Source organism: Muntiacus reevesi, chromosome 1, assembly GCF_963930625.1.
Source record: "Muntiacus reevesi chromosome 1, mMunRee1.1, whole genome shotgun sequence".
In the NCBI taxonomy this organism is placed as follows: Eukaryota; Metazoa; Chordata; class Mammalia; order Artiodactyla; family Cervidae; genus Muntiacus; species Muntiacus reevesi.
In genome coordinates, this window is record NC_089249.1 from 257,384,678 (window position 1) to 257,399,182 (window position 14,505).

Here is a 14,505-nt window from a genome sequence, read left to right on the forward strand (position 1 = left end):
AGCAGCTTATTACATGGGAACAGAGTTAAAGAGAGGCTGATTTCCTCTGGTTTTAGTGAACAGTATCCTTGCTCACTAATAAATATGACCCTATGAGGCGGAAGAGGTCAAGAAGAAGAACTGTACAAAAAAAGATCTTAATGACCCAGCTAATGATGATGGTGTAGTCTCTCACTCAGAGCTGAACATTGTGGAACATAGAATCAAGTGGGCCTTAGGAAGTGTGCTGCCAATAAAGTCAGTGGAGATGATGGAATCCCAGCAGAGCTATTTAAAATTCTAAAAGATGATGCTATGAAAGTGCTGCATTCAATATGTCAGCAAATTTGGAAAACCCAGCAGTGGCCACAGGACTGGAAAAGGTCAGTCCTCATCCCAATTCCAAAGAAGGGTAGTACTAAAGAATGGTCGAACCACCAGACAGTTGCACTCATCTCCCATGCTAGTAAGGTTATGCTCAAAATCCTCCAAGCTAGGCTTCAGCATTACACGAACTGAGAGCTTCCAGATGTCCAAACTGGGTTTAGAAAAGACAGAGGAGCCAGAGATCAAGTTGTCAACATTTGCTGGATCACAGGGAAAGCAAGGGAATTCCAGAAAAATATCTATCTCTATTTCATTGACTATGCTAAAGTCTTTGACTGTGTATATCATAGCAAACTGTGAAAAACTCTTAGAGAGATGGGAATAGCAGATCATCTTACTTGTCTCTTGGGAAACCTGTATGTGGGTCAAGAAGCAACAGTTAGAACCCTGTATGGAACAACTGAGTGGTTCGGGATTGAGAAAAGAATACGAAAAGGCTGTTTGTTGTCTCCCTGTTTGTTTAACTTATACACAGAGCACATCATGCACAATGCCAGGCTGGATGAATTACAAGCTGGAATCAAGATTGCTGGGAGAAATATCAACAACCTCAGATATGCTGATGATACCACTCTCATGGCAGAAAGTGAAGAGGAATTCTTAGAGTCTCCTGATGAAGAAGGAGAGTGAAAAAGCCAACTTAAAACTAAATATTAAAAAACAAGGATCCTGGCGTCGGGTCCTTTCACTTCATGGCAAATGGAAGGGAAAAGGTGGAAGAAGTAACAGATTTTTTCATCTTGGGCTCTAAAATCACTGTGGTTGATAACTGCAGCCATGAAATTAGAAGATGATTGCTTTTTGGCAGGAAAGCTATGACAAACCTAAAACAGTGTGTTAAAAAGCAAAGACAAAAAAAAAAGAGCAAAAATATCATTTTGCTGACAAAGATCCATATAGTCAAAGCTATGATCTTTCTAGTAGTCATGTATGGATTTGAGAGCTGAACTATAAAGAAGGCACAGTGGCAAAGAATTGATGCTTTCTAACTGTGGTGCTGGAGAAAACTCTTAAGAATCCCTTGGAAAGCAAGGAGCTCAAACCAGTCAATTTTAAAGGAATCAACCCTGAATACTCTGGAAGAACTGATGCTGAAGCTGAAGCTCCAATACTCTGGTCATCTAATGTGAACAGCTGGCTCATTGGAAAAGACCCTGACTCTGGGAAAGACTGAAAAGGCAGGAAAAGAAGGCAACAGAGGATGAGATGTTTGGATGGTATCACTGATGCAATCAACATGAACCTGGGCAAACTCCTGGAGATGGTGAGGGATAGGGAAGCCTACTGTGCTGCAATCCATCGGGGTTGCAAAGAGTCAGATGTGACTGTCAACTGAACAACACGAACAACAATGATGACGTTATCAGTTTCTGCTCATAAAGTAGGAAGCCCAAAAGGAGTGAGGGAAGAGTGGTGGAAGCATAGGCAGAAGGACTTCAGTCCATTAAGAAGAAAAGTTGAAGACTGAAAAGGGGTGCTGCATGTTCTCCCTCCCAATATCCATCTCCCAGATTCTTAGTCCCTCCAATCATTGTGTTCATTAAAAGCTAATTTTCTGAGAAATATGCATAGGCCTCAAAGATTCAGAAGCGATTCAAGATTGTATTTAGTGTAGTTTTCCAATAAAGTTTGTGTTTATATTTTTAAAAAGTAAAAATTATATTGGCTGTTCAGAGTCTTATTATTTCAAAATGCATTTGTCCAAAAAGATGTAGGGAAGTAAAAGGAGTGAAGTTGCTTTTTAGTTTAAAAGTAACTAAAATATAGTTGTCTCGAGTTTTCAGAAAAGATGTTCACAGTAGAGGAGAAAAATGAAGTTTACAAAAGCTTTAAGGAAATGTTTTAATTTTACATTTTGCAGTCATTTTTAGAAATGTGTTTGTGTGTCCAGACTCACACAAGAAACATAAAGGGAAAGAGGCTCTTTTCCCCAAGGTCATTAGCCAATGTTAGAGACATGGTGTCTGAGTGCACTTTGGGTATTTTCATAAACTGGAATTTGCAGGTCGTGAGTATGTTTAATTTTCAATCCTAATTATACATTCTTCGATGAGTGAATGTTTGTGTCTTTTCTTAAATTGTTTTTATACTGAGTGATCATAATACAGGGTTTTGAAACATCTCTCTATCTACAGGTAGTGGCATTATTCATACATTTATAGAAACTTCTAAGTACCTTCATGAATAATAAATATAAATCAGTATTTTAAGATATGGCACATGTTAACTTTCTCCTCTAGTGATATCTAATCTTTGATTTTATTTAATTCAAGCATTATGATATTATACTTTTATTATTAATTTGAGAATGTTAAAGCCACTAGTCTAAAAGAACTTTTTACTTTTACTTTAGGAATGTATCTCATTGAAAACAAATTGTCTTTAGTTTGGCAGCTGTAGAACCATCCATGATGCTCTTGGAAAATGTCAAGAAGCATCTGAAGCGTCCAGTGTGGATTAATGCTGATGTTCTTCCTGGTCCAAATGGAAATAGCAGAGCAGTGGATGCAAAACCTTTTATAGACACTGTGACATCCTTCTTTCCAGATGTGACATTTTCCCTGGGTTGGACAACAGGATGGCATCCTGAGAAAGTCAATGAAGGTGATAATTTAAAATATGTGTTCCTTTTTGGTCAAAGTAACATATATTCAGATATAAAAATAATAACCTTTAATACAAAACCAAAACCATGTTCTGTAAATCCAAGAGCCTAATGGAGAGAAAGATCTGGCCCTAAAGATGTGTGTATGACTCTTCCTTCCGTTATTTCAAATAGATCTCGTTCACTGGTGATATTTTGTCACCAGGCTCCCATAGAAAATATTTATTTGCAAGGTCTAGAATAACCAAAGCTGCCTCTTTACGTACTTTAAGCAAATTCTGAGTTGGTCTCTTTGTACTTCTGGAGCATTCTGTACTCTTTTTTTTCTTTTACTTTGAAGCAAACTCTGTATGTTGGATGAAAGATAAAGAAGTGGGAATAAAATCTTTTTAAGTGATGTAAGGCCAGAAGTAGGGGATGTGTGGTTGAAGAGCACGGATTCTGTTCCCTTGATATTAGAAGGTCCTCGAAATGTAGACTGGTCCTGAAATGTAGACTAAAAAGGAAGCTTGGTGCCCTCATGCCCTCTGGCTAGACAGAGGGCGTGGGAGGCCACGAGACTTTCCTCTAGGAGAAGTTTCTTCTTTCTCTTCATGTACTCTTTTCGATGGACCTGATATTCAGCTTCTTTTTCCTGGATGAAACTTTTTACACTATATGGATTCATCTTTTTCTTCATACATCCCTATTTAGTGATTGTCCAGTAAAATCACTAATTAGGGATCCTAAATCAGGGATCCAGTAAAATCAGATGCTCTGGGACACCTGAACACATGGTGAAAATAATTAACCAAGAAGATATTTAGAGTTTATGGAAATGTTAGCCTTTATCTTGTGTTTAGGGCATTTTAAAATTTACTTATTTGCTATTACTGTCTTTAGATGTAAAGTTTTAAAATCTAAACATGAGATTAGTGTAACTGCTCTCTGGTGCGTAGTGACATTTAGGTTATAACCCCTGGACCAACAATAGATATAATCGAGAGAAAAATGGTATACTTTAAATTTGTTCTAATTTTAATTTTCTAATCATTTTATTAGTGTCAGTTAAGGATTTGGCCTATAATTCAAAGTGTTTAGAGAAGGTAAACTAGCAACGATTTAATAGCTTCCATACTGCTTCGGATCTCTTTTTAGTCAGTGTAGTCTGGCTCTGACTTTAATCTCAGGCTTGAACTGAATTAAACCATGTCTGGGTCTTTAAGTCATGTTGGTGTTGAATGTTTCCAGGCTGCTTTTCTCCTGCTGGGCTGTGGTCATTACCACCATGTGTTTTATCCTCCCTTCTTATGCTACAAATTTTAGGAAAGAGAGTTTATATGTTTGTAGTAATGTAAGTAGTAGCTTATGTTAGCAACCCCTTTTTCTAATTAAAAAGATACAATTTTCTAGATTTTAAAGGAAAGCAGACCTATCCCTTCTTTCATGAGGAATTTAGCTGCTATAGGCTTTTTGTAAATTGTTCCTTTACAAACCAATACTTTTTCAACCTACTTTTGATAGAATTTAGGGGCTATTTTTAAAATATACATTTTTTTTTCTGAAGCTGTTTATAAATAGGCAGATATATTTTCTACAATGTCTAAACTTGATTTAAAACACAAAACATATATGTAAAAGCCAATTTAAACACTATTTCTATTTTAGATAAAATGTGTAAGTAATTTGGACTAGCCTCCACATTTAAAAAAAAATTGAAGTTAATTATTACTTAAATAGCTTGTAAGTACCTAGCAACCATCTTTTTCCTGGAAAAGAAAGCTTAACACAAGTGGAAAAATCCAAGTTTATAGAGTATATTAATGATGCAGAGCCTTAGAATTTTAAATTATATATATATATAGTGCCAACATTTCCTTTTTGTACTTGATAGATTAATCAATTCTTTTCTAAGGTTTCAGTTTTTTTGTTTGATTTGCTCTTGTTCATTTGTGACATTACTTTAGATGTAATTTTTTTATCTGCATCCCACTCAAAATATTTTCCTGCATTAAATGGTATTCTACTTTCTCAGAATCCAAATGGAAATTTTACTGAATTACCTATGAATTTACATATTCATATATAATTTAATTTTTACCCTTCGCTGGTGGCTCAGATGGTAAAGCGTCTGCCTGCAATGCAGGAGACCTAGGTTTGATCCTTGGGTCGGGAAGATCCCTTGGAGAAGGAAATGGCAACCCACTTCAGTATTCTTGCCTGGAAAATCCAATGGTCAGAGGAGCCTGATAGGTTACAGTCCATGGACTTTCTCTGAATCCAAATGGAAATTTTAATGAATTACCTATGAATTTACATATTCATATATAATTTAATTTTTACTTAATTGACTTTTCAGGATTCTGGTGAGAAAAGTTAAATTTCTTTCTTTTCATTTCAGGTTACAGTTGGACAATGGTGAAAGAAATGGAATATATATGTAATGAGCTAAATCAGCCTGTAACATTTCCTGTCAGAGCAGCATTAGTCAGGCAGTCTTGTTCTCAGTTACTTTGGCTGTTGAAGCAATCAAACAGGTATGTGTAAGCTTAACAGTGTAGTGTGTACATGTGAGTGTGTGTGAAAGATAGAAAGATGAAAACTGCTAATACAGGCAGTGTGTGTGAGAGAAAGAGACAGAAAATGGACCCTGGTTCTGTCAGTGCTCAGACTTCCTCACTGGAGTGAAGTTCCTTGATGAATCTTAATATGAGGTCTTTCACCTCTATTCTACACAAAACCTTTTGCACATAATAGGTACCCAGTAAATGTCTGTCATTTTTTTCAATATGCTAAACATTAACAAAAAATTATAAATGGATACAATAATTTCCCTTTGAATTCTGTCATAATCCCAAGTCTTTTCCATATAAAAATTTTGTTATTTTAAAAATTAATTGTTTTGGCTGTGCAGCTTGTGAGATCTTAGTTCCCTAACCAGAGATTGAATGTGTACCCTTGGCAGTGAAAGTACCAAGTCCTAATCACTGGACTGCCAAGGAATTCCCCCTATTTTATTATTTTAGCATGTCATAAAAATTTGTTGGACCATGTATTAAATATTATAAAGCTACAGAGAGTAAAAGAGTTTTGATACTATGATTTTTAATAGGTTAGTCAATAGGACAGCAGGGAAAGCCTAGAAATAAACTCAGCCCTATCATGAAACTTAGGATAGGAAAAGGCTGGTACTTCAGATCATTGGTGCAAAAGTTCAATAACTTCTATTGGGACAGGCAACACTGTAGGAAAAACAAAGTAAATGACCTTCCTTAATCTTCCTCCAAAATAAATTCCAGATGAATTAAAGATTTGAATGCCAAATAGTAAATACATAAAGAAAACACATTTGATGATTTTTTTTTTTTTGTATGTATGGTTTCAGAATGGAGAAGACACTTCTTGGTAAGGCACAAAACCCAGAAGCAATAAAAGGAAAGTTTGATATATTTGAATACATAGAAATGAAAAGATTCTGGTAAAACTGCCCTCAACACAATGTTACATAGTTGTAAACAATTCTAACAAACAAATAATTATCACAAATCATCCAGAGAAAGACCCAGTTTGATAATTCACTGTACTTTAGAGAGTAAGGGAAGCATATACTCAAATATTAAAGAAATATCCATATTCCTGTGGGTATTGAGTTTTTACTAAATGCTTTTTCAGTTTTTATGAAAATAACCATATTTTCTCACATTATATATTAATAAAATTATATTAGCATTTTATATATTGAATCATCCACACATTTACAGAATAAATCCCTCTTGATTGAGATTTATCATTCTTTTAAAGTCTGCTGAATTTTATTGCTAATATTTTAGTTAGAATTTCAGCATTTTAAAGTGAGATTGGTCTGTAGTTTTTTCTTTCTCTGTTTTGAGTATCTATATCATGGACATTTCATTAAAAAAAACTAAGGACCTTTCTTTCTTTTTACATTTCCTAGGATGTTAAAAATAACATTCAAATAGCCTGTACATGAGTTTGAATAAGTTCAGCGTTGAAACCAACCTAGTGCTTAGTGTCAGAGGCTCAGTCGTATCTGACTCTTTGTGACCCCATGGACAGTAGCCCACCAGGCTCCTCTGTCCATGGAATTCTCCAGGCAGGAATACTGCAGAGGGTTGCCATTCCCTTCTTCCTCAATTTTTCCTTTACTCTCATACACGCAACAGTCCTAAAGACTTCAGGCCCTTTATTATGAAAAGTATCCTCAGTCTCAATCAGTTCAATATTTCCTTATACTAGATCTCAGGTCTTGCATTCTTGGCAAGCTAATCACATACTCGTCCCAATTTCCAAATCAGTTACTTCTTCAAGGATCCCTTCTTGAGTATAGTGGCAGGTGGTATTTAGAAAGCAAAATCTGGGATTTTAGTATAATCATTGCTCCTAGAGTGTCAGTGTTTCCAGGACTGTTAAGGACGGGAAAGAATTCTTAAGCAAGACACAAAAATCACTAGCCATATAGGATATGTTTGAGTAATTTGAATACATTAAAATTTGGAAATTCTTTCCATCAAAAAACACCATGAAGAATATGAATTGGTTAGGCAGAGTTGGGGAAGATTTTTGTATATCAAAAGGTCTCTAATCAGAATTTATAATGAATTCTGTATTCTATTATGTGCACATCAGAGTTCATCTATTATTGAATGATATTTGGATTATTTCATGGTTTTGTCTCTCACAAAAATTGGTGTTGTGAACATTCATATATATATATATATAAATGTGGGCACACACATACATCCTGGTGCAAATGTGCCTAAAGATTATATCAGGAAGGAATTTCTAGAAATAGAATTTCTAGGTCATAGGGTGTTCATATTTTTAGTTTTAGTGAATACTGCTAAAGTATTTTCCAAAGAAAATGAATAAACTGTGGCTACATGTTTCAACTTGAATACATTTCACAAAAAATATTCAGCAAAAGAAGCAGTACTGAAAATATTACATCCCATATGATTCCACTTATATAAAATTTATTAACAAGCAAAAATTAAACTGTATTGTTTAGGATGGATATACAGGTGGTAAATAAAGCATGAAGATGGCAACTGAAAAGTCTAGGTTGTGAGAACTCCAGGGGAGAGGCGAGGCTATGATGGGGCTCTGATATACAGGTGTCTCCCAAGGTGCTGGCAAATTTCTTTTCTTGGTTTGTGTTGTGTTACACTGGATTTCATTTTATAATAATTTGTCAAAATTTACATTTATGTTTTGTGCATCTTTTCCTATATGTTATTTCACAGCGGAAAGAGCTTTAAAAATGAAACCTGAGAGGTGATTTGAATGAATGCAATTTAAAATACCCTTAGGCAATTTTATTTTTCCTGTTTTAGTTTGTATACCATAGTGGGAGGATTAAAAGAGGCAAAATAACACTGGAAAACTCTTCTTTTAACCTAAATTCATATCTGTTTTTTTTATAAGGTTTGTCTCCATAGTGCTTGAATAAAGTAATAAAAATGCCATTTTTGCAAAAATATGTTTTTAGAGTAATTCTTATTTTTTTTCTGTGTTCCCCACTGTAGTTTAAGATTCTTTTGGGTTTGTCACATAATACTATTATGGAGCAAAATCTGAAGTACTTTGCTTTGTTACATTTCCAGAATGGTGTTATCTTCCTTAAGGACAGTAATGTATCAGTATAATAATAAGAATATATATATTGGTTAGACTGTTTTCCCATCTTTAGTAGAACAACTGCTTTGGAGATTTCCCCCTGGATTCTGACATGTTTATGAGGAAAATAAATATGAAAATACTTAAGAGATTTGCATTTCTCTAAATTCTAATAAGAACAGTGTAATAGTAATGTCACCGGAAGAAATGAAAATACATGATTTAAGTAGCATTTTAATTTCTGGGCATATTCTTGCATCCATAATCAATCTGCATATATTATTATTGTTTTTTGACTCCAGAAATAGATCTAGGTTTATTCTGTTTGACGTTCTTATATCTCATACAGGAACCCCCAGAAGGGATAGCAGGGCCACTTAGAAGTGGATATGAATGTTGGGAATGTCAGTGACAGTTGTATCTCTTCACTGTCCCTTCCAGTCATGCTTTTGACTCTGGCCTGGCTGCTGAAGAAACCAGGTTAGAGCTGTGGTTTTGTGTGGGGAACAGATTCCTCGATCAACAGCACAATCTCCTCTGCTTTTTTGTCCAAAATTCGGCCTGTTTACAGTGCTAACCATTCTAGGTTTCTAAAGTCATTAATTCAGATATGAGGGTTACCTAATTTAGGCAATAGTGATGTGAATTTTATTCTCTCTAGTTCTTTTGATGTTGATGAAGGAATGAAACAGGAAAATACAGTTCCACCAGTGCTAATTAATTTTTCTTCTATGTGAATTTGGGTTAGAGACAAATGAGAGTGACTGTGTTTAGGCTTGTTGGAATTCTTCATCACTGTTTCTTATCTTTCTCTGTTAACTATATAATTCTGTTTTATTTTGATGCAGGTACAGCCTGACCATTTGGACTGGAAAAAATGATAGCTATTCCATTGAAGATTTACTTTTTATTAGAGATCATTTTGACAAAAAACGAGTTTTCTATGACATCTTGGAACCACAAAACCATGAATTTAAACAAGCCATTGGAATCAAAATTAATCTCTAAGATGAAAATTCTGCTAAATTATTTCATGTTTTGCTTTGCACAATCCTTCTTTGTCTGATCTGAATTAATTACCATATAAATTATGATGATTGATTTATGTTCCAGTTCATCCAGTCAAAAAATACTTATTGAACGCTTACTCTTTAGGCTTATGTCCTTATAATACCATACCTACCTACAAGATTTGGAAAGAAGAGATTTCATTGGGCCTCATATAATAATGATTTAGGAAAATGAATCTTTAAAACCCTTAATAAAAATATTTTGGTATATTGAAAATAATTGAAAAAATCCACGTATCATACAGATACTAAATTACATGTTGGTGCTAGCATTATAGAGATTCCATAAAAATATGCCATCCTCTTTTCTTTTCCCTGGAGAACTAATTATTTCAGAGACTGCAAAAGAGAAAGAGGGCTTTAAAAACGTTTTTAACTTTCACAGGGTTGAGCAGTTTTCTTATAACAAGATCAAGTCTATTTACTGAAAGCAATGAGGATTAAATTAGGATGTATCTAGAATTTCCTTATTGTTCAGAGCATCCTGACAGCCATATATTAATGTGTTGTTTTATATTCTTTGTTTTGATCATAGTAACTTATCTAGAGTGAGCAAAATACTATTGGAGAGCAGAATTTTAATCTGTTATTTGTTTTTCAAGTTTTCCACCCACACCACTTTGTTCCAGGCCCTTGTTCTACTACTAGAATTTTTAAAATTATTTCCTCATGACTTCATTGCTCACATTACTCAAAGAAGCCCTGGATAATTCTGCTGGAAAAAAAAAACAAAACACAACTTTAAAAACACCTCTTTCTTTATGCCAAATCAAAAATCTCTAGGGGCTTCTTAAATTCAAACTTCATTGAATTTTACTCTTTCAATACCCTTCCTAATATAGTCCCACTCTAAAAGTTAATTCAGTGTCCTCAGCACAGTGCTTTGTTTCAAAAATGCTTACACCATCAGTAGTCTCCAGATTTTACTTTAACGATTACTTTTAACTGATACTGTTCACTAATTGTGTCATACATTGTAATTATGTCTCCTTAGCTAGACTATGAAGTCCTTCATGGTGAGAGAACATTCTTAATTGTCTTTACAGTATCTGGCATAGTCCTGAGCAAGATATTCAGAAAAACATGTTGCTTTCTTTGATTTATTGAAAAGTAATTTACCAATGAATGTCCTAAGATATGTAATTTGTCTTTTATCAACCATTTCCCCCCAGAGAATAAAATAGTGCAGTGCAGAGAAAAGAGCTTCGGTTTTGAATTCAAATAGACTTCCCTTACAGCCCCACCTCTGTCCCTTGCCAGCTATGGATTTGGGGAAATATTTAACCTCATTGAGTCTTGATTCCTTCATGTATAGAATGGGGGCAGGAGGCCGGGCGGATGAGGATTCCCTTGTAGGGTTATTGTGAAGATTAAGGGAGATTCTTGCAAAGGAAGCATGTAGCTCAGTGCTCGTCTGGTAGCAAGTGTTCAACAGATAGTCCCTTCTTATTAGACTTACCATGTGATCATACCCATTGTAGATAGATAGCGGTAAGAGATATAACGTGAATCATTGTACACATGCCAGTACTTAAATGATCATATTCTACTTTAAATTTTAACTACAACTGAATATGGTGCTATTGGTCAAATAACACCTAAAACTTCACTTTCTATGGTTGTTTGCCAAAAGCAAAAGGTGAAATTTCATAATTATAAAATTATAACAATTGTAGCAAAGAATAACTCTTAAAACCTATGGTAAAAAGTATTGTTTACATTATAAATGTTCAAAAATGACCATGCTTTGCTTTCACAAAAAGAGTTGAATTTATAAGTGAACTACATTTAAGTTTAAAATTCATTTGCCCAGATTATTTTTACTATTTATCTGGTCTTCAATAATATTTTTTAAAGTATTAATCTTAAAGCCAAATACCTTTATATTGAGAAATTTATCAACTGAGTGTTATTTAGATTAAGATTTAAAACTATATTTTAAAGTGTTCTCGGGAATAAAAGGACTTTCCAGGTGACTCAGTGGTAAAGAATCCACCTGCCAATTCAGAAGATGCCAGAAATACTGGTTTGATACTTGGATGGGAAAGATAACCTGGAGGAGAAAATGGCAACCTGCTTCAGCATTCTTACCAAGTAAATCCCATGGACAGAGAAGCCTGGTGGGCTACACTCCATGGGGTTGCAAAGAGTCGGACACAATTGAGCACATATAAAATTATATAAGAGAATTATAAAATTTATTCTGTTGAAAAGTAAAATTTAAATGGATTATGGTCCATATGGAAAAAAGGATAACGATTCCTACTTCACACCCTACACAGATAATAATTTGAGTGGGATCGTAGGCCTAAAAGTGAAAGCTAAATCTATAAAACATTTAGAAGAGAATAAAGGAGAATGTTTTCATGACTTTAGGCAATTCTTTCTTTCCTTTTTTAAATTTCAGCTTTATTGAGATAAAGTGACACATAAAATTGTAAGGTATTATTATTAAATATTTGGGAAGAAGTTCACAGACACAAGTAAATGATTTAATATCACCTATTTTTTTCTCTCCAGATTCTCTGGTTTAATGTATTGATATTAAGATCCCATAGCACCCAACCGCCATTTCTCAAGCCTGCAGAGCAATCCTTGCCCTAGAAGATGCTTTCATACAAGATCCAATTGTTCAAAAAATCAGAGCTTTTAAAAGGAGAGTGGCTTATGGCCCTGTAAAAGTGATTTGATTGCTGAGCAACCAGATGCATACTCATTTATCCAGTGGGAGATTGATGCAAGTTATTCAGAACAGGTTGTTCATTTGCTTGTTTGTTGGAGCTAGGGTTTTAGGTTTAAAACAACAACAACAACCTAAATACCTAATGAATATATAGAAAAATGTGATATTTCTCACTTTGAAATTTAAGATGGGAGTCTACCTAGTATGAGCTTACTATCTTATAAGTTCATGAATCAATGCAAGGAATATCGTGTGTTAGAAAGATGAGAATAGTTGTGCTGAAGTACTTTTTAGTCTAGAAAATGAGAGTATAATGAGTTAGTGAAACGGAAAAGAACTGATAACAGGTCTTGAAAGAAGTGGGACAGGATCCAGGAGCGCTTGGCGGCCTCCGCAACAGGAGTTCAGGGCCTTGATCCAGAGTCCCACCTCAGCGTCACTCTTCTAGTCTTCACTGTGATTACCTCTCTGTTCCTCGCACGTCTGGACTGCCAGGCTTTGGTCCAGAGACCTTAATTTGTCCAGTCACTTGTGTCTGTCATGAGGGAGACATGTAACAGTACTTCAGGGTTCAGTAGGAACTCTGGGATTGTGGGGGGCAGGGGTGGGGGAGAAAAAGGGACACCTAATTGATGTCTGATTTATTGAAACAGGGCAAATAATTCAGAAATGATTTCTATCTCGACTCTTATTGTCTAGTAGGGGGAGCAAAAGTGAAAGCGAAGTCGCTCAGTCGTGTCTGACTCTTTGTGACCCCATGGACTATAGCCTATAAGGTTCCTCCATCCATGGAATTTTTCAGGCAAGAGTACTGGACTGGGTTGCCGTTTTCTTCTCCAGGGGATCTCGCCGACCCAGGGCTGAACCTGGGTCTCCAGCATTGCAAGCAGACGATTTTCCTATCTGAGCCACCAGGCAAGCTCGAGCCACAGAGGAGGCCCAGTAGGGGGAGAGAGACTGGTAAATAGTATGTTGGACATTTGCTGTAACTCCTGTAATGGAACTGTCCTCCAGGTTCTGGCAAGAGACAGCAGTCTGTTCTAATTTGGAGAGAATACTTGAGTTGTGTTAAGTAAGATTCACCATGTAAACAGAGGGAATGGCCTTTCTGACAGAAGCACATGAGCAGAGGAACTCTTAAGGAGGAAAAACTTGTTCAGAAAAGTTTTTGTGGAGACACTGTATCTCAAAGCTGAACACTTAGGCAGGGGCCAGATTCACTTTTCAAGCTAAGGAGTTTGTTCCTTTTCTCTCAAGCTGTAGGAGGCATCATACCATTTTAAGCAGGGATGTGTTATCAGTTTTGAGTGTTACAAAGATGATTCCAATGGCATGAGAAAGAGCCTTAGAATTCTTGAAAGGAGATGACGCCTTGAATTACTGCTGCTGCTAAGTCACTTCAGTCGTGTCTGACTCTATGCGATCCCATCCCTGGGATTCTCCAGGCAAGAACACTGGAGTGGGTGGCCATTTCCTTCTCCAATGCATAAAAGTGAAAACTGAAAGTGAAGTTGCTCAGTCATGTCCGACTCTTCGCAACCCCATGGACGGCAACCTACCAGGCTCCTCTGTCCATGGGATTTTCCAGGCAAGAGTACTGGAGTGGGGTGTCATTGCCTTCTCCGGCCTTGAATTAAGGTGGTAGCCAAAGGGGATGGGAAGGCTCAAGATATAGAGGAAAGGTTAAGAGGGAAGAACTTTTAAGACTTTGTAAACTAGTTGAATGAGAAGTATGGGGGAGGAGGAAGAATCTAATAATACATATTTTGGGCTCGTGTAACAGAGGGTCAGGAGGAGCCACTGACCCAAACAGGATAAGACAGAGGCTAGATATTGCTATATTTCTCAGTGATTTGGTGACATTGCTACTTTATACCAATTTGGAAAGAAAAATAAAAACCCTATCTTCCTGCCTCTGAACTCACATCCCATCTATGGTCATACCACACGGAACACGCCCAATCTCGTCTGAACTCATCTCCCCTTCTGACTTTAGAAAGAATGCTCTTTAATTCCGTTTTCCCAGGTAGTCCTGGTGGTAAAGAATCCATCTGCCAGTGCACGAGATGCAAGAGTGGAGGGTTAAATCCTCAGGTCAGGAAGATCCCCTGGAGTAGGAAATGGCAACCCACTCCAGGATTCTTGCCTGGAAAATTCCATGGACA

The 14,505-nt window shown here is 36.0% G+C and overlaps 1 protein-coding gene across 3 annotated transcripts in view; it reads left to right on the forward strand.

The window, feature by feature from the left end:
- Positions 1-11,414, forward strand: part of FAM151B (family with sequence similarity 151 member B) — a 30,958-nt gene extending 19,544 nt beyond the window's left edge. For 2 of the 3 annotated variants that reach the window (XM_065936576.1, XM_065936593.1), the window contains 3 exons: positions 2,753-2,970; positions 5,352-5,487; positions 9,436-11,414. In XM_065936576.1, coding sequence (XP_065792648.1) covers positions 2,753-2,970; positions 5,352-5,487; positions 9,436-9,595 — 514 coding nt within the window. In that variant the 3' untranslated portion in view covers positions 9,596-11,414. The remainder of the gene's footprint in view (positions 1-2,752; positions 2,971-5,351; positions 5,488-9,435) is intronic. The other variant, XM_065936584.1, reaches the window with a different exon arrangement.
- Positions 11,415-14,505: the final 3,091 nt, after the last annotated feature.